Below are 20,155 nucleotides of genomic sequence, written 5' to 3'. Positions count from 1 at the left end.
GTGCATGGATGTTGTGCATGTGCTTGGTTTTTCGTTCAGCTTTGACCCTTTTGGGCAATATGATTTGACGCTTCAGCAGTGTGGTTACAATGAATGTTTTGGTTTTATACCGCAACTTGTGTGGTTGTTAGTAGCTGTGTGTGCTTTAACATTGTGTTGGCGTGTAGACCGCTTTTTGAATGAGTAAGCCGAATAGAAACATCTGCAAAGATGTGTCTGGCTGTCATTAATCCCACCTATCTAACTGTATGTTTGTTTGTGTTTTGTTGATGCTTGTCAGCCTTTTTGTTTCAGTTACTGTACTAACAGTTTGTTTTTATGAGTAATTTATGTGTAATGATATAGCATGGTTACGGTTTTGAGCCAACAAACATGCTGGTGAACTACGTAAAGATGTACATGTACCTAAACAGATGGTATGCCGTGTTTGCCATAAGGCATATCCCATCAAAACATATAAGTGATGAAGGAACCTTGGTTATTGAGGAAATGATAAATGAATGAATAATGTCTTATAGATTATGAATGATTTTTTGATGGTTTTAGTAGATGTTATGGTAGCCCTGTTCTGTGCAGTGAGTGCCATTTTTTCCTTTTTTTTGTTAAGGACAAGTTCACCTTCATATACATAAGGATTGAGAGAATGCAGCAATAGTAGTAGAACACATCAGTGAAAGTTTGAGGGAAATTGGACAATCCGTTCAAAAGTTACGAATATTTTAAGTATCTGCGCAGTCACTGCTGGAAGAGAAGACTACTACAGTGTATGATGTCACATGCGTACAACTATATAAGGAAAATAAAGAGAAAATTTCACAAAACTTTACTTTTTGAATAAAGTGCACATTTCTTCGACTTGCTACTGACGTATGTTAAAGTGTGTGTACAGTTCTGGTCGAGGTGAGGATTTAGCTTTTAATGTTTTGCGAGATATTCAGAAACCACTCTATGAGATGTCAAAGAGCATGCAATTCTAAGGGGTAGCAAAAGTTTATTTGATGAAATCCATTTTCAAATGGCTGAGATATCCAAAAACAAGGTGAAACAAACAGATCCTAATAAAAGGTGTGGCCTGTCGCCTTTTATTATTATCACTTTTTTGGATATCTCAGCCATTTGAAAACCAATTTTCATCGAATAAACGTTGAATCCTTCTTAAAATGACATGCTCTTTCATATTTCATAAGAAGTTTCTCATTATCTCACTTAGGAATGTTCAAAACATGAATCCCCACCTCAACCAGTACTGTACAGTCCCTTTAAGGGTAATATTAATCCCTCTGCTTTCTGAAAGAGAGAAGTCGAGTGTTCTTTTGTTATGCGAGAAAAATGGAAATATGTTGAATTTTCTTTATTCTTTCTTTATATCGTTGTACTCATGTGACATTACAAGCTATAGTAGTCTTTTCATCCTGCCGTGACTGAGCAGAAACTTCAAAAATTCATAACTTTTTAACGGATTGTCCGATTTTGCTCAAACTCTCCACTGATGTGTTCTACCAGTATTGCTGCATTCACTCAACCCACATGTCTATGAAGGTGAACTTGTCCTTTAAAGCATAAGAGCTTTCTCAATCAGTATACTTAGAAGTTTGCAGTAGACTTGTCAGTGTAATATAAGGGTTTTTGTTCACTTTGATTTGTTTTACCTATTTATACGTATTTTGTTTTATTCATTTTATGTAAAAATGTCTCAATTCGACCTTTTGCTGTGATGATGTTGGCATTATTGAGCATTAAAAAAAAACTAAAGAGAGCATAGATCTATCGTCGCTGGGGTGACAAGACCTTGTATCTGAAATTTTGGTGAAAATGACTTTAATTTTGGATTAATGGTCAAATAATGGGTTAAGTGATGTCCTGTCCAAATCCCAACTGCCTTACTCCAAAAATAAAGCCACCAGGGCATGTCAAAGGAAAGGATTTCCCATTCGCTCTAGTGCTTTGGCCGCCATGTTTTTTTTTTATCTCCTAAACATTTGACATTTTGTAGATACGAGGTCTTGTCGGCCCAGCGACGCTATGTATCTATCTTGCTTTAGCTCATCAGGGTTTTTTATGCATGTCCTCCTAGTTGACCAGTGTGGCATGCAAGGAAACAGGCATATACACTCAGCAAAAAATGAAAGTAAACACTTTTTCCAGTTAATATTTTGCATAGAAGATTTAGATAAAATCAATGTGTCATATACCATATCAAAGATTATTTAATTGGCTATCAACCTGGTAGTTTTATACAAAAAGAAATTTTACACATGAGTGAACACATTTGTTTTTGTCCTCCAAGGCAGAAAAGTAGAAATTGCGGAATTGGACATATTGAAATTCATTTGCAAATGCCCTCCAAGATAGCAATGATAAAAGACTAATTTAAAGCAATGAGAGACATGAAGGAAACAGCAGAAATAAGTTTCCGTTCCCTTGTTTCCCTTTATATTCAAAACAAAAACATAGTGGGGAAACTGAAGGTGGAACATCAGCATTTTCCATCAATTCAAACTTTAAATGACATAGGGTGTAAGCCGTAAAGGTGATAAAATCGACAGAATTTCTTCGTTTTACTTATTAATTTAAAGGAATTTAGGAATGCACGAGACAAATTCAAGATCCAAATATTATTTCAAATTTTCTTAATTTGAAATAACGTTTCAAATCTAACTTTCTTTGTTAACATAATTTTCTCTTATGTCTTTTGACTGCAGATTTGACAGAAGATTTTTCAGTTTCCTCCATCATTTTTTGCCTTTCTTTATCTTTTGAGGGTTACAGAGACATTATTGAGATCATAGGTTGATTTTTGCAAATTAATTTGCATTTCTTTTGTGTTAAATTTGTCTTTTGTTCTCATTATTATATGGAAGAGCAAATACGCTTGTATAACAACTTGTCCGTTTTGAAATTTTTATTTTGTGCCTTGAAAGAGAAAAACAAATGTGTTCACTCATGTGTAAAGTTAACATTTGCATTGATCTACAAGGTTGATAGCTAATTAAATTACCTTTAACATGGTATATAAAACACCATCTTTAGCCAGATAGTCTATGAGAAAGATAAACTTGAAAAAGTGTTTACTTTCTTTTTTTTGCTGAGTGTATATCAGCGATGGTTGCAACAGATACTTCAAGTTATTAGCTATTATTGTTCCCCCAAGACCTCACTGACACAAATTCTCTTCGTACATTTATGTGAGTTGCGAACTACATTTTTAACTCTGCTGACCACTAACCTCTAATCCAAAGAAAATTGAATGTTTTGTGCAGTATCCATTGTTTTTGTCACTTTTCTTACTGAATGTGGTTATGAGAATGTGATAGCTGTGTACTATGACAACCAAACTCTATATTTGTGCATTTATGTCAGCAGCACGCAATATGTGTAATGCAGCACTTGGGAATGTCAGTAGTACAGTAATGCCTTGTGTTTATCTCAAACATGTGACTGCTGTGTGTAGAGAGCTTTATTCTGCTTGAGTTCAGCGAATTTCCTCAAAGCATTGTAGTGTTCAATTTGTGATGAGCAGTTAACATGGTTTAAAGTGAGGAGAAAAATGTGAGGGATTGGTATTGCATGGACCAAATGGACATTTGTATCAATGCAATTTCAATCTATTTAATAAAGATTTTGAACTAAGTGTTAGACAGACTTGTACACTTTTTACACAAATACATACAGACAAACAGGTATTTCTATGCTAAATTGGTCATTTCATTGATGATTGAATGACGGGGTGAGTGAATAGATAGAAAGGCAAATGAATAAAGGATTGATGCAGAGTCAATGAATGAATGAATAGAAATATAAGGGAGTGCATGAATGCATTGATATATGGATAAATTGATTTTTGAATAAGTATGTAGATGAGAAGACCAATCGATTAGGCATACAAAATGTATGTCTTAGAAATCCATGGAGTACTTATGTTTGTATTGTTTTTGTTTTTGTTTTGTTTTTGAAGACAACAATGAATGACATCAATGCAGGAATGAACAACCTGCGGCTACAAGAGACGAGGCCATTCAACCTGCTTCAGGAGAGGCACATAGTGCAGGCCAAGGAGTTCAAGCCTCCCAAGGCCAAACTCCACCCGGACTACCAGAAGCTCCAAGTCAGTCCAGAGTGAGTGAAAACGACCAGGGAAAAGGGGGGGGGGGGGGGGGGGTAGGGGGATGTTGGTCTGCTAAGGGATAGGGGGAGGGAGGGGGAGGGGGAGGGGGAGGGGACAAACGCTTCATTGTTGGGACCACAAAACCTAGTTTCTCAAAATGTCAAGTGCTCCAGCGAGCGACGACTTGTACCCTTTGCTCTTCACTGGAGAGAGGTGAAAGTTGGTTGATATGTGATAACAGAGGTCAGGGCGCTGTTACATAAAAAGTTGATATGATAGCAACTCTTGCTGGAATGGCAATTGTCAAAGGTAACAACAAGAATCCTGCCTCCTGATCGACTATTGCTATTGGAAGTTTCCATTCTAGCAAGAGTTGCTATCCTGACATCTTTTATGAAATGGGGTCCTGGTCATTGGGATTTGTCTGGGCAAAGATGATGTTGAGGTGGATGGTTAACCTTTGTTTCATCGAAACAAACTGTTCCAAATCTTGCAGGACACTTCGGATTCTCGAGTGTCAGTCTCTCCTCATCTCACATGGCATGATCGATTTGTTTGGAGAAATTCTGTAATATTCAATTTTGTTATACTGTATTGAAAATAGAATGCGGAAACAAAACTGAATGAAACTGAACGGAAATTACTGTAAAATTGATGCTGACATTGCATCAGCATCATGTTTTAATCAGCTGACGAATTCATGCAAATTACTCTTACATTGCATATCTCTTGGTTAATGAATTATATATGTACTGTCACCTCAAACTACCTGCTGATTTTGTAAGGTGCTTGTTGATATTGAACTTGTGAATACATCTTTTATGTGTTTTGTCACTCCTAAAAACATGCATTTTCTCTCTCTTCAGTGTATTTCGGTGCACCTTGAATGCCATCCCAGAATCTCAGTCACTGCTTCAGAAATCCAGACTTCCTTTCGGCCTCATTATTCACCCGTTCAGGGACCTCTCAGTAAGTGCAAACTCTCCACAGTCTGATGACAGTGGCATGATACTATGTATGGTTAACTCAGGTTTTCAGATGCATTTGGAATGAAGTCTTGACCATTTTGGGATTAAGTATTTTGATCACTATCAACTACTGATGATTCAACTACTGAATAACTGAACAAAATTAGAGTATTATTTGATGGTAAACTGCCTAAAACTCTATTGAGCCTAGTGTTTCCTTCTCAAGCCAGTCGTTCCAGTTTCCCAGTAGGACATTTTAGGAAATCTCAATCTTTTTCACAAGTCTGTCGTTTGAGAACTCAGATGATATAAACAGAGTGAGACATTAACTTTTATGTGCTTGAGGCACGCTTTGCTATAATTGTATGACTGATAGAATGTTTGATAAACCCCAGTTGTCACCATCAGTACGTGTGCATCTTTTCCCACGCAGCACTTACCGGTAATCCAGTCCAGTGTGATAGTCCGCTGCAGGTCTTGTCGCACCTACATCAACCCGTTTGTCGCCTTCATCGACAACCGGCGGTGGCGCTGCAATCTCTGCTTCAGGGTCAATGACTGTGAGTAGACATCTCGCTTGTGTTGTCTGTATGAAAAAAATTGCTCATATGTATCGAAATAGAGCATTTTTATAATTTCATGGCTAGCCTTGATACACTTGCTCTGTGTAGCTGAGGGGCACAAAAAGACAATATGTAATCGTCAAAACATACTGACCAATATTTTATCGATCCATCATTGTTGACTCCTTTCCTAGGTTCATTTGTTTACTTGTTTAATTTATAGATGCCAGTTAATTCGTAGAAAATCATTCACCTGTAATGGAAAGATGCTGACACATGCAGGAGTACTACAAACTGTACATGTAGATACACTATTTTAACCCATTATGAAAGCCAAGCCTGATGTGCTCATCTCATGAAGAAAGGATCAACATGTTAGAAGACAGGCAAGTGAGAAAGTACCAAAGTGATGCAGACTTTGTGTACTACGTTAATAAGTAGAGAGAGATGATGGAAAGAATTCATATGTTGTAACAAGAGGAAACTTGTATGAAACTCTTGACGCTACTTATACCACGTCCATTGTTGTGAAAAGGTTAAATTCCCAAGCTTTTAGATGGGCTTGCAAAAAGGGGGCTACCCCCTTTGAACCTTTGAACAGATGGATTTTCATTTAAGCTCCTTGGATTGATTCTTTTCTTTCTGGCAGTACCCGAAGAGTTCACCTTTGACCCTGTCACGAAGACGTACGGAGAACCGCAGAGGAGGCCCGAAATCAAATCCTCAACAATAGAGTTCATCGCACCATCAGAGTACATGGTAAGACTTTCATCTTCAGATTATATACATCCACAAGCTTGTGGCTAATACCCTGAATGCAGCTTGGCTACAGAACAGAATGAAAGGACATTTTCTTTGTCTGTGCTTGTTTTGCACAAGTTACAGGAGAGAGAGGAGTTGCATCATTCCAGAATGATTTCTTCTGTCCTGCTGTTTTGATAGGAATCAATGTAAGGGATATTCTTATGTCCGCCATTGGCCTTTTGTAATGTTATCAGGGCTTTTAGTTGAGACAAGTGTGACACAATTGGGATTCTTTGCTTGAAGAACTGTATGCAGCACTGCAAGCGTTGCAGTACAAGTATTATCTCAAGTCTGGCTGTAGGTCTTGTTGAATAAAGTAGTATTGCTGTTGTTGTTTTTTTTAATCAGTATGGCTTCAGAATTCCAGTTCCTTGTTGCATAAAAGTTAAGATCAAACACAAGTCTCTGAATACTCAGTTCTGATTGGCTGATACCTGACTTATATTTGATTTTCTGACTTATGTTTGATTGCATCTTATGCAACAGGGCCCAGAAGTCACAAATTTAAAATCACAACAAAACATTTAAATCAGGCATGGTGCTAATCATGCAGATTTGAGATATCAGTGAATACGCTCAGTGTGAATGTAGGGATACATGCGTTCTCGTTTTGCAGCTGCGGCCGCCCCAGCCAGCTGTCTATCTCTTCCTCCTGGATGTCTCCTTCAGCGCGGTGGAGTCCGGCTACCTGTCGGTCATCTGCCAGACGCTACTGGAGTACATGGAGAAGATGCCCGGCGACGCCCGCACCATGATCGGCTTCATCACGTTCGACAGCACGCTGCACTTCTACAGCCTGCCGGAGGGCGCCACCCGGCCGCAGATGATGGTCGTCTCGGACGTGGACGGTACGTTCTGCAGTTGGTGGCCTACTTAGTTGTGTTATTCCAAAGGAATGCATGCTAGTGGCTCATATTTTATGCATATTAGAAGCTCCACAGCTTTGGGAGCATTGAAAAGGTTACTAAGAACCAAATCATATCTAAACTCTATTTGACATACTTGTGATTGATAAACCCATTGTTGTCATTCTTTAATGAATAATGAAGACTCTATTTGACATACTTGTGATTGATAAACCCATTGTTGTCATTCTTTAATGAATACTGATGGTGATCTGCAATGTTAACTTTGATCCCCTGTTATGTATATCACTAGAATCATAACAGAAACACTGAGGATTGTATGGTTGCTGATAACAAAATATTTGATTTTTCTATATGGTTTTTCTTTCTCAGATGTTTTCCTGCCTTGCCCGAGTGATCTCTTGGTTAATGTTCATGAATCAAAAGAGGTAAGTCAAGCAGTTCATGCATGCACCCATATTTGGATAAGAAAGGATTCATTTACCTCCCATCGTTTTCATTTATTTTTTAGTTTGAGAAAATACAGTATATTATTGAGATTATATGTGCATATTCTTCACCTAAAGAAGTATTTCAAAAGGCAGCCATTTTCACCTCCTCAGTTTTGCATAACAGATATTAACTCCAACTCAGAAGTGAAACTGAGAACCACCAAGCCCAAACATTTCATTAAGAGAGAGAAAAAAGCCCCAGTTACATGCTATACCTACATGTATACAGAGTTTTTCTTGTGCATTTTTAAGTGATATGTGTATATGTATAAAGTGTTGGAGAATTGAGCGCTGCAGGATAGCAAAAAAAAAAGAAAAAGAAAAGAAAAGGAAAGAGGACGAGTCTTTAATTATGATGTTTTAAAACTCAAGGAGACTCAGCTCTTTTGCTTTAGATATTTCGGAGACTTAACTTGAAACTTTCTTTCATTACCTCCGCCAAGGGAGGAGGTTATGTTCTCGTTACCGTTGGTTTGTTAGTTTGTCCGTGTGCAAAATAACTCAAAAAGTAGTCAACGGATTGGGATGAAACTTGCAGGAAAGGTTGAGAATGACACAAGTACCAAACGATTAACTTTTGGGAGTGATCCGAGAATTTTGGGGGAATTTATGAAGGATTTTTGACATTTTGGCAGGTAGAGTCAATGAACTTGGGAGTTCAGGCTGCGCGTATTTGAGGTTTGCTTGCGTGCACTAAAGTGCGTGTTCTAGTTTCTGCTGGGGAGGCGCGCCGTGCAGCGGAGTGTTTATGACGTAACAAAGGCTTCTATATTGGGAAATCTGGCGACTTTCAGCACACAATGCTATAACGTACGGGTGGAAATCACTGATATTTCTACGGAAGAACAAGATCAGTGGTGAAAATGATTTGCATGCTTGGCGGAGGTCTGCGCTCTCAGAGTGCTTCTCTAGTTTTCTTTGTGTTTGTTGCATCCCTCTCCTACAGTTAATATGTGAGCTCCTCAATCAACTGCCGGCCATGTTTGTGGACAACAAGAATACACAGACGGCACTGGGACCAGCCTTACAAGCTGCTCTCAAACTCATGGTATGTTTTGCTTCCTCTCCATCCTTTGGTCACGTTATCATTTTTAGCTCTCTTTTTTCTTGTTCCTGCACGTACAAGTATTGAATTCAAAGCTACGAACCAGCACAGAAATAATTATAATGATAATGCTAGTAATGATAAGAAGTTGATAGGATTTTTAAGAGCTCAAGATGAAGCCGGGCCATTTCAAGTGCCATTTAATAGCCAGTCTTGTACATCCTATTGGGATGTTAAAGCGACATCTCTTGTCATGTGCCTGTATCGTAATATGTGAGGTATCTTAACAGCATAACTTTGCCTTTGAATATGAGCAAGAAATTCTGTATCCAGAAGTGATATGGTAAACAAGAATCTGCCAGTCAATGGTGACTGATGTTCAGGTGTGTCATAGCATTCTCTTTAAACTGAGCTTTGAGGTCCTGTGGTGATTTAGCGGTGTTTATTAATTTATTAACTTTGTCTTTGGTTGGTTGCATTGATTTGTGTTGGCGTGACCACTAAGGAAGCATTGAAAGCTTTTAAGCAAGCAACCACAAGACCGACAGATTAAAGTCCCCAAGTTTCTTGCCGTGGGGCATACATAAAACTGTCGCAGCCAGTGCACTCCAACCAGGAAAATAGTGATTGATAGTCCATGGTCTTTTCCACTAAGCCACAACATCAGCTCCTCAGTTTGCGCAAGTGTTGTAGATGTTTCAGTCTCTTCTCTTCTGACAGCCCTAGGGTGCGTTCAAGTGCTTTAAAGCGAATCAAAGCATACTGTATGAACTGTGCCAGATTTGGAGCGTTTGAGTGCTCTATCAAGAAAGCATCCCTCATGAGTTATTTTTAGAGGGGTTCACACATTTTGTAGCAAGAGGGTCATTCACCTGGCGTGCTTAAACTACTTGCAGATGTCAGGAACGAAGAGAATAAACTCTTTGCATTATGATGTATGTGCATGTTACGCGCATCCTTCACATGCAAACTTTTGGTACACTTTCGGTACCCATTTTTAGCACATCGGGATGTGGCACACTTTTGGCTTGATTCAGTTCGGTAAGGTACACTTGAGGAGTGTTTGAGTGCTCCTCTGGTGTGGGTACGTAATGATACAGTTTACTTTAGGAGAGCGATCGAACGCACCTTTAGTCTCTCTCTTCAATTGTAAAATTGTTTCTTTTTCCAACAGAGTGCAACTGGAGGTCGGGTCACGATATTTCAGTGTACATTACCCTCTGTTGGTGTGGGTGCCCTCAAGTCACGAGAGGATCCCAATCAAAGAGCCACAGCAAAGGTAACAACAACTCTCTTGCCCATTCTAAGTCATTTCCAACTAGTAACTGAGTGCTAAACATATGATTGTGTGTAATTATTTAAGATGGACGGGGGGGGGGGGGGACACAATTGTGGTACAGTATTCATCGCATAATCGGGCATCTGATAATTGGGAACCTCTCTTAAATGACATACGCTTCCCAGAAACATTTCCAATGCATGTTATTTTCACTGGATAATCGGGCGGGGACCTCTGATAAACAGGACAATTTTTATTCAAGCGATCTTTGATTCTGTTGATATTTTACACAAAAAATCTACCAAAATACCACAACAATATTTCAAAGATTCCCTATCAGTTGTCGTTTACATCGAACTTACAAAGCATAGCATCGGACTAGTGTGTTTTGACCTCCGTCCATCCAGTACACGTACATGCATAGCCACAAAACCTATACTCACATCCAATAAAAACATGCCTCGCTCATACAGCTCATGCAGGCTGTGTACGTTGTTTAATCTCAGTCATACACTTTGAGGGCAAAGTCCAAATTCAAATTCCTCGTCCCTGAGTGTTTCAACTCTCAATACACAGTGATCTGTGTGTACGTCACAATCTTCCTCAGTTGTGAATGGGCAAATGTTACGTGATTGAAATGAGGGCTATGAACACAGGGAGAGCTAGAGGGTTGCGCCGGGGGGTAGAGTGGTTGTGTATTAATGTACATGTACAGTACGTCAGTACGCATGTGTGTGTGCTTGTGTGTGTGTGTGTGCACTACATGTACATGTCGTATGCCGTTAGTGTATGGTGAGTGCTCATCGCGAAATCGGGCACCCCGCTTAAAGGGGCCGTGTTTGCTACTCCCAACCTGTCCCGATTATACGATGAATACTGTATCATCTATTTCCTCAGAGTATTATCGAATGCTTACATTTTACACTAGTTGTTACTCATTAAACTTTCAGTACAATGTAAAGATGAATATATCTTCTGTTTTACAGTCCTTGTTTTGATAAGGTCAAGTTATAATGTTATTTATTTTAGGGTTGTTAATCTCAGGGGCATTATTTCAAAGCTGATATCCTCAAAACAAAGTCAGCTTTGGCTTGTGGAATTTTGTGGAATATCTGTACAGAAGTACAATCTATGTCTCAGAAAGTTTTATTACATTGATAGACACTTGTGGGCAAAAAAAAAAGAAAGAATGCAAAGTACTTATCTTTTGATTGTATGCTTGCCTGAATTTACCATCGTAGAGTGTGCCAAACCTTGGTCCTGCCACTGACTTCTACAAGAGAACGGCCCTGGAGTACTCTGGACACCAGGTGGCAGCAGACTTGTTTGTATTGGGTGCACAGTACATGGACATTGCAACTCTTGGTATGTCTGTCACTAGTTTGACTGCTTTTGGTTTGCTTTTGTCACTGAGTGAGACGTGGTACAATAATTGCATCCTATTCCATGAAGTGATTGCTGTGAATGATCCTCTTTTTGCACCTTTAAATTTTTGTGCTTGGCACCCCTAAAAGTCAAAATGTGAAAGTTAAACATGAAAGAATGGAAAGACATTTGTGTGTAACAAAGATAAAATATAGGGAATGCTGTGTAATGCAAATATACAATCAAACAGGTGGTGTACCATGTGTAATCTCTGTATTGTTTGAAATAGAAGCAATAAGATGAAATGCGATGAATTCATTAACATTATCTGAATATTGCTGAATGTAAAATGTCTCTTCGAAAGTTTGATTTGCTTTTGTTGAAAGTGTGCATATTATTGTGGCCTATAGACCCATTTTCATTCATTTATTCTCTCAATTCATTCAATTCATTCAATTCACTTTATTGATAATCATATAAATACAAATATATACAGTGTAAAATGTGTCAGGGAGTTCACAAAGAAAGCCAAAGGCTTGAGACAAAATATTTTCCAAAAACAGTTTAAGCAAATGTTGTTTGAGACCCATTACAGAGCTATTCCATCATGAAGCTGTGCCGTGTATGGTATTATTCAGTGTCACATAAAAGTCTGAAAAAATTGACCTTGCTTTCCCCACGATTTCCAAACACAGCTGGCATAGCAAAGTTTTCAGGGGGCTGCCTGAACCACTATCCAGCGTTCCACACCGTACAGAATCCAATCCAGGCGGAAAGACTCGAGTCTGACTTCAGGAGGTATCTGACGAGGAAGATCGGCTTCGAGGCCGTCATGAGGATACGATGCACAAAGGGTGAGACTCTTATCCTTGTTGTCCTTCTTTGAAACCTTTGCTTCAGCCTGAAAGCTGCTTAGTGGAAGAGGATGGAATAGGCCCATTAGTAAATATTGTGCTGCAATCTATATCAAGAATAAATTTACCTACAGTTGACACCATGTTTTATGAACTCGAATATGCCGACTTGAACGGCAAATATTTTTGCACACGCTGTGTTCTGTGTCTGTAATATAAAATAAGATAGTCTTCCCTGAAGAAGATGCAATTCATGGTGATGTAAAGTGATTACACTTTACATTTATGCAGATGTGATAATTCTGCTGTCTTAAAAAGGAATGATTCTCACAACATAACACCTGAAATATGGCAGTGGACATGAAAATGAAACCTTTTGAAAATAATGGTCCTACATTGCTTCCAGTCTGTTGCTTCAGTGGTGATGTGGTTTATTGTTTGATGCCAAGAATTGAGATGTCATTGAGTTTTGTTTCAAATTGAGGAATGAATATCACCCACAGCCCACAATCTGTTGTAAATCAACAGTCAGATCAGTCACAAATTACCTAGTTCATATGACCAATTCACTTACGCTTCGGACGCTGCTTTAATACAAATTTTTAACCATTGTTCGTAAATTTCGCATCGTCTTTCTCCCCGATACCGCCCATCAGGGATGAGCATCCATGCGTTCCACGGGAACTTCTTTGTGCGGTCGACGGACCTGCTCTCCCTGCCGAACATCAACCCCGACGCTGGCTTTGCCATGCAGGTAGCCATAGAGGACAATCTCAATAGCTCCTCCATGGCTTGCTTCCAGGCAGCACTACTCTACACCAGCAGCAAAGGTCAGTCATTCAGCCACTTCAGTTGACCAAGGACCTCTTGACCACTTGAGCTGTCCCGTTAAAGTGATATATCCATGCTGAGAAATTTATACATGAAGTGTATATCACAAAAATTGTTTATGTATGTGCAGTGGATGACAGTGAAAAGAAATGTACTGTTTTTATCTTGGTTTGTCAATTAAGTAATCAGGCTACTGCAGTCCTATTGAGGCTGATCCATTTTTCTTTTTTGGCCAGTTCAGTTCAGTTTGATTTTTTTTTTGGTTGAAAATCATATGTGAATTAGCAGTGCATGTATATATGAACAAAAATCTACATAATAGATTCATGGTATCATGACCATGTTAATGATCATGATAACCTTATCTCATATTGTTCCTTACAATTCAAGTGAGGACTAACTTATTGTGTGAAAAACAAAACAAAAAAACGCTTGTTATTGATGTCGTTAATGTATTCACACATCAACAATCCATACAGACCTTCAAGTCATGATACTTTGTGTAATGACCCAATTTAGTCAGTGGAGAGGTTTGACCAAGGTTCTGATTCAACAGGGGAAAAGTGACAGTGATAGCCATAGCAAAGTCTATATCCATAAGTTTATAAGCTTCAAATCCTGTCATTGAAGTTCATCAATTCAAAGTGAGTGTTTGCTTGTTGTTTTTCCGTCATTAGGTGAACGGCGGATCCGAGTTCACACCATGTGCCTGCCGGTTGCCAACCAGCTGACAGATGTCATCGTATCGGCTGATGCCCAGGCCATCACAGGGCTGCTGTCTAGGATGGGTGGGTTATGTAATTTCTACTTTTTGTTTTGTGATGAATTTGAATTTTGTATATGGTTGTCCGTTGAATAGTGTAGTTAATCACTGTTTCTGGTTGAGTCAGATATTATGATTTCATCCTGAGAATACTACATGAAGACCAATTTTGTTTTTCCCCAGGAAAACTTTCTTGGAGAATAAAATTACATCTTGTTGGCAGTAAATTTTGCCCTAATTTTGTATTCTCTTGTTGTTTTTATGCTTTCATTTTGGCATTGAATCATAGAAAAAGCAGGTTTTCCGACTGTAATCATAAACTCAAGGCATTTCAACAGTGTGAAGTACATTGTATGTGTGACACCTTGAGTAGGAAACATGTAAGAGAGAAAAAAAATTGACTGTTCAGTAGTAGCATATTTTGTTATAATTCTTCCCCTCCCTCCCAACCCCCATTTTAGCGGTGGACAAGTGCCAGACGTCCAATCTCGGGGATGCCAGAGATGCCCTGGTCAACGTGTGTCTTGACACCCTGGCCGCCTACCGGACGACCCTCGCCAGCTCCCACGCCATGGGTGCCCTCATGTGCCCGCCCAATCTCCGCCTCCTGCCGCTGTACACCCTGTCACTGCTGAAGAACGTGAGTAGAGACATGTGACGTGCGGTTGGCTAGTGTGCACTATTCTGTTGCCTTGAGAGCCAGAGCTGCCCTATTATCTCCTTGTTTATGCCAGAGGCTTATTGAAATGCATGTAGCACAAAATTATCTCCCTCATTACTATTTGGAATCATGAGATTTCAATGTCTGAATGTAAGTATCCCCTAGAATGCAAGTTAGCAGAAATGATTTAAACTTCTCTCTTCTTCACTTTCTTTAGTGAAAGATGATTCACAAGAGATTATTTGTCCATGTATGTAAATCAGCTGTGGTAGCAAGGCAGCGCTGAGGTGGCGATAAATTATTTTTGACTCAGCGAAGTCGATATCTCAAGAAGACATTTTGATTACATGTCGCATGTTTGATCTGTTTTGCAGATGGCGTTCCGCCTCGGCACAAGCACCAAGCTGGACAGTCGCGTGTTCGCCATGGAAATGTTCAAGTGCATGCCCCTCTTTTACATCATGCTCCACGTGCATCCCGACCTCTACCCTGTACACAACCTGAGCGATGAGGTAAGGCGCCCTCTTGGGTTCCTCTGGAGCAGAGTTTCACACGAGTATTGCCGTTTGTCAAATGTCTGAATGAAACTCAAGTGATCTCAAAGTATGTCATATGATTGTAGTGAAAGTGGAGTTTACATTTGTTCATTTCTTTGGTAGTTCATTTTATAAAAAAGTATGCCTGTAAGAGTAACTAGGTAAACATGTTACCCTCAATAGGAAAACAAGCCGAATGATATTTTTTTCCACAAAAGGTATTTACACATTTTGAGACAGAATGACATTGATGTGAGTGTGTGATCTACATCTTAGTGACATTTTCTCTCCATTATCTATGCTTGGATTTGTGGCATAGTAAAGTATCATTGAACTAGAATGAATGGACTCTGCTTTTGTAATCCAAAAAATGCAAATTGCTAGTTTCTTCAGTCCATATCAGTGCAGCTTTTGATTATTCACCAGCAAGGAAAGTATCCTTTGTCAGACTTGTGACCATTTGTGCATTCGAATCCCTTACTCTGTGTACTCGAATCCCTTACTCTGTGTACAGATGTCATGTGGAGACTGTACCATGAGATAACAAGGCATTGCAATGGTACAAATGAAAACAAATCCTTGTTTTGATATCATGCTATGGTAATTGTAATGTAAGCATGTATAGAGCTCAAGTTATCTCAAAATTTATCATAAAACCTCTCTTTTCAATCCTCTCCCTTGAAAAAAAAAAATGAAAAAACATAGGGTGCCCTGCTGATCAATGATCAAGCCATACCCCAGCCGGGTCTTATCGGTCTGTCGTCGGAGTACCTCAGCAGGGACGGTGCTTTCCTCATGGACTGTGGTGATGCCATGTACCTCTTTGTCGGTCAGACCATCTCAACTGAATTCTGCCAGGATGTCTTAGATGTCCCAAACTTTGCAAGCATACCAGAAGGAATGGTGAGACAGCTGTTATAAATTTCTTTTAAAGGTCTATGTCTATGATGTATGCAGATTAAGTCTCAAAGATTATGCGGATTAAATCACCTCTAATTTTCATCTTACAGTTATGTCATTTGTAATTTTCTTATATAATATGCTCTTTGAAGAAAGTGAAAAATAATTGAACTAAATTGAACTGAACAAATTAACAAATGTGTCGCGTTGGTTTGATTGTCCTCATGTTTGTAATTCACTAAGGCACTGTTCAACAGAAATTGGCAGTTTTTCATTTAAAAATTCACCATCCTTGATCTCAGACAAGATTTTGCTCGTATTTCCTTTTCTGTTGTGATATGAATTAGTCATCAGAACCTGTAATTCTTCATTCTAGATGGAGCTTCCGGAGCTGGATAACCCGACGTCAGATAGGATGAGGACCTTCATTAGCTGGCTCCTTGAGAAGAGGCCCTACCATGCACCTCTCCTGGTCATTAGGTTAGTGGAGATGGCAAGGGATTCTCAAAATGATTGTGGCAGTGTTCACATTGTATAGATATATCACTTTAGCTTGACCATGCAGATAAGAGCAATGGAATCTTTTTTGAGTTGTGAGGACGATGAGTTGTGATAGAAACATAAATGTAGCAAAGGCTTTCATCTACGTGCAGACAAGTTTGTCTGTGACTTAATGGTTCTCCTGCTTGATAATTTCATATTTGTTTGAAATTTCCTTTGCTTTCCCCTGGTAAAGCCATGTCTTTATTTTGTGGCTGAGGTTTATGGTCTTCTTGGTTAGTGTTTTGCTTTGAATAAAATTTGTTATTTTCCTCGCCTCATGCAAAGAGAGTACAATACCAATCAGGTTGTTGTCTCATACTGTGAATATATATATATCTTTTTATTCTCTGAAGTGCTTTTAATCTCTTGAGAGGGTGAGAGGAGGGGGAGAAGAGTCTTGGAATGGGCAGTTTCACAGTACACTGTGACAATAATATCCATATATAAATCTTCCAATATGGTTCTGCACAAGATTAATGCAGTAAGTCAGCATTGTGTTAAAAATAGAGCACTAATGCATTCATTTGATGATAATGCCATTTTGATGCAGAAGGGATGCCGAAAGGGTTACGCACCGAAAATTAAAGATACATTTTGTAGTTAGCTGATTGTGTTGTGCTGCACCCTTTTTTTCAGGGACGACAGCAAGCACCGTGGCCTGTTCCTGAGGAATCTCATCCAGGATCGCACGGAAGGCTCCATGTCCTACTACGAGTTCATCCAGCATTTGCAGAAAGAGGTCAAGTAGTCTCGGCTGCAGGTGCATCGCCAACATCATCATCATCCCAGACATCCGCGGCATTCTACCAGCCGAGAGAACAGGCAAAGTGAAGCTGACACATGACGTGCCTCCATTGACATCTTCTTTTTTTCAAGCGTAGAAATGTTCAGATTTCTTGATCGTGCATTCGAAGTCTCAAAGTGTCCAACTGGTTATGTTTTGTTTTAGTTGTTGTTGTTTTTTTTAGCCATTGCAATAGTTCAGCAATATGTTACTTTGTTTTGAACCATATGGAATTCACAGATTTTTATGTGGCAGAAAAGGAAGCAAGCAAACAAAATAGAACTTCAGATAGCAAGAATCACATTTGCATACGTAGGGGGAGCACTGCACCTCATCAATATGTATCGCCACTTATGTATGGTATCTGTGCTTATGTGACTTCCTCCCTCTGGAGAAAAGAATACGAGTAGGTTTGAGTTTTTATTTTCTGTTCGCATGTATCATTAAGTGCTCTGTGCATGCGCAAAAGCCATGAGCATGTGCACATTTGCTCTTCACATGAAATAAGCTGTTGAAATATGTCAAGAACAAGCTATCTGTTTGATATCTATTTGACGGTCAAGGAAGGAGATTTGCATATCCACGTTATCTGTTTTACAATGCAATCGTGCCACATGCGGTAACAATCACTGCACCAGTTGTGTATGAACGTAGCAGTCTTGGGCCACCCCTCTGAACTGAAGTCATGCCTGCTATAAATTATGAAGCATAATCGTCCCTCTCCCAAGAACTGTTTGAGTCATATTTTCAGCATAACGTTGAAGGAATGCTGTAAGATCCTCAGCAGATGTTCAGCCATTTGCTACATATCAAATTGCTTAACCATAGATCTCAATAAATGTATTAAATTCCAATTCTAAAAACCTGATTCCTTTTCTGTTCTGGCACTGAAACTGTAATAAAGGTACCTTTTTCTACATTTATATACAAAGGATTGTCTTGGCTCTTGTTCTGGTCAGACTAACAACCACCAGCTACACAATTTGTTGCTTTTTCCCCATCTATTGTATACATGTTTTTTAAGTTGTGGCAATGTAAATGTCGGGTTGGTAGTGACAGAAAATTCCATGAGCTGATTTGTAACAATAACAAAACGTGAACATCATTTCCGCTAAAAGACAAGTGGATCACGAGTTATTAGTAGCATAAATGGAGAAATTTTAAGCCCCTATATACATAATATTCATAGCGTGAAACTTTTGCAAATTGGAGCTAGTGGCCTTTTATCGTGGGATGAAACGTTCGCAAATTGCTACTGGCGTTCAATGTATCGTGTCGAAAGAAAACAATCCTTCATGCATTTTACTTCTGGGAATCTTGCCTACGAAATTTGTGAGAGTTTCATGCGCGCTAAAATTTCTGGTTTTACAGCATAAGCACAGATTACACGTATGCGACAGGCCTGTGCCAGACTTTGAATAACTTTGAATGGGAAATGTTACAAAGGAAGGGGAAGAAAATGATTGTTGAAGCAATCGAAACTTAACAGATGTGATTTGTAGGCTCAAACATTGAAAAAAAAATGTTTTCACGAAATGTATGGCATTTAAGTCTGTTCCCTCAGAACCTTGATATGTTTTTCTCACTTTGCTGTACTCTGATAATCGAAAGAATAATCATGAAGGTGTTTCTTCTCACTGGCAATCTCAGCTTTGCAACTTATGAATTTGAACAATCTCAGCTTGTTGTTAATCAAGTGTGTGACTTTTCTTTCTCTTCCTTGTCCATTTGTAAAATAATTTATGGCATTGCCTGAATTTTAAGTGTATTTATTCATGTCAAAGTCTTTTGCTTCTGGAGAATGTTTTGTTGTTTTCCCTCCGAAACATGAAATGCTGAGTGATAGAATGGATCCTTGTTTCATTTCAGTACATCCATGCTGTTATACATCACATATTTTGGGAATAAATCCTTGACCTTTATGGATATAGAAGCAAGCAGAAGAGAGTGAAGAGCATTGAGTTACATGCTCCTCTTCAGACAGAGCTTCAAAAGCTGCCATGAGAAGTTGGAAATGTTTCTCTGAAATCTGGTGGATTGACCACTTTTTGAGTGCAAGAAAATGTGGGTTCAAGCATGGCTGGAGGGAAGGTTTTGACTGATGGTCGTGATACCTAGTAGGACCTAAGTTTTAAAAATGTCCATTCTGGTTTTTCAGAGTATGCTGTATGCGCTGGTTACACTACCCACGACATCCAGTCAGTGCTAGAAATAGATTTGATCCTTCAGGGGTCAGGTAATGAGGAGTTGCATGTGTGCATTATAGTTTGGCCTTTCTGTCAGCTGAGGATGGGGTTGTATGCAGAGCTGCAAAGTCTCACAGGTTGTCAAGGAGATTCCCTGAAAATTTACTGATTTTGGAGTGAAAAATTACAGATTTTCAACATCTCCCTGGTTCATACATTGGTTTTCTCCATTGGATTGTGCATGCTTGAGAAAGATCTCCCTGATTTCTAGTAAATTCTCCCGTAAAAGTGAATATTCAAGTTGGCAGTTCTGCTGTACGGTGATGTTACTTTGAATTTGGATGAAATGGTCCCCATGCATTCTATTTTCAATCGACACATTACAAATTATTGCACATTTTTAGCAAGGTTCTATGTGGAGTTTCATTTACATTACACTGAATATCATTGTGCAACGCCCTTATGGTTATTCTCATGTGCAGGTCTTGTGCACTCTCTCCATCATGTTGGTCAGAGTGCAGATTCTCGAGGTAGAGGCAGCAAAGTGAAAAAAGAAAATTCAGCGAAAGAAAAAGAGTGATTTGAGCTGTCAATGGAGCATTTTAATGAAC

At 39.1% G+C, this 20,155-nt stretch overlaps 1 protein-coding gene across 1 annotated transcript in view; it reads left to right on the top strand.

Annotated features, from left to right (window-relative positions):
- The window catches only part of LOC139727470 (protein transport protein Sec24A-like), a 36,488-nt gene extending 18,288 nt beyond the window's left edge, over positions 1 to 18,200 (top strand). The window contains exons 7-23 of the mRNA XM_071638443.1: positions 3,956 to 4,116; positions 4,972 to 5,074; positions 5,507 to 5,633; positions 6,286 to 6,395; positions 7,057 to 7,288; positions 7,679 to 7,734; positions 8,744 to 8,845; positions 10,017 to 10,121; positions 11,363 to 11,486; positions 12,182 to 12,340; positions 12,997 to 13,170; positions 13,849 to 13,959; positions 14,396 to 14,574; positions 14,970 to 15,107; positions 15,837 to 16,034; positions 16,408 to 16,511; positions 17,211 to 18,200. Of these exons, the coding sequence (XP_071494544.1) occupies positions 3,956 to 4,116; positions 4,972 to 5,074; positions 5,507 to 5,633; positions 6,286 to 6,395; positions 7,057 to 7,288; positions 7,679 to 7,734; positions 8,744 to 8,845; positions 10,017 to 10,121; positions 11,363 to 11,486; positions 12,182 to 12,340; positions 12,997 to 13,170; positions 13,849 to 13,959; positions 14,396 to 14,574; positions 14,970 to 15,107; positions 15,837 to 16,034; positions 16,408 to 16,511; positions 17,211 to 17,322 (2,295 nt within the window). The 3' untranslated portion in view covers positions 17,323 to 18,200. The remainder of the gene's footprint in view (positions 1 to 3,955; positions 4,117 to 4,971; positions 5,075 to 5,506; positions 5,634 to 6,285; positions 6,396 to 7,056; positions 7,289 to 7,678; positions 7,735 to 8,743; positions 8,846 to 10,016; positions 10,122 to 11,362; positions 11,487 to 12,181; positions 12,341 to 12,996; positions 13,171 to 13,848; positions 13,960 to 14,395; positions 14,575 to 14,969; positions 15,108 to 15,836; positions 16,035 to 16,407; positions 16,512 to 17,210) is intronic.
- The last annotated feature ends 1,955 nt before the right edge of the window (positions 18,201 to 20,155 follow it).

This window comes from Diadema antillarum, unplaced genomic scaffold (assembly GCF_040938485.1).
Source record: "Diadema antillarum isolate AM-2024a unplaced genomic scaffold, OU_Dant_1.0 seq00000131_RagTag, whole genome shotgun sequence".
Classification (NCBI taxonomy): Eukaryota; Metazoa; Echinodermata; class Echinoidea; order Diadematoida; family Diadematidae; genus Diadema; species Diadema antillarum.
The sequence above is the reverse complement of the archived record's forward strand: the minus strand, read 5'-3'. Positions and strand labels throughout refer to the sequence as shown.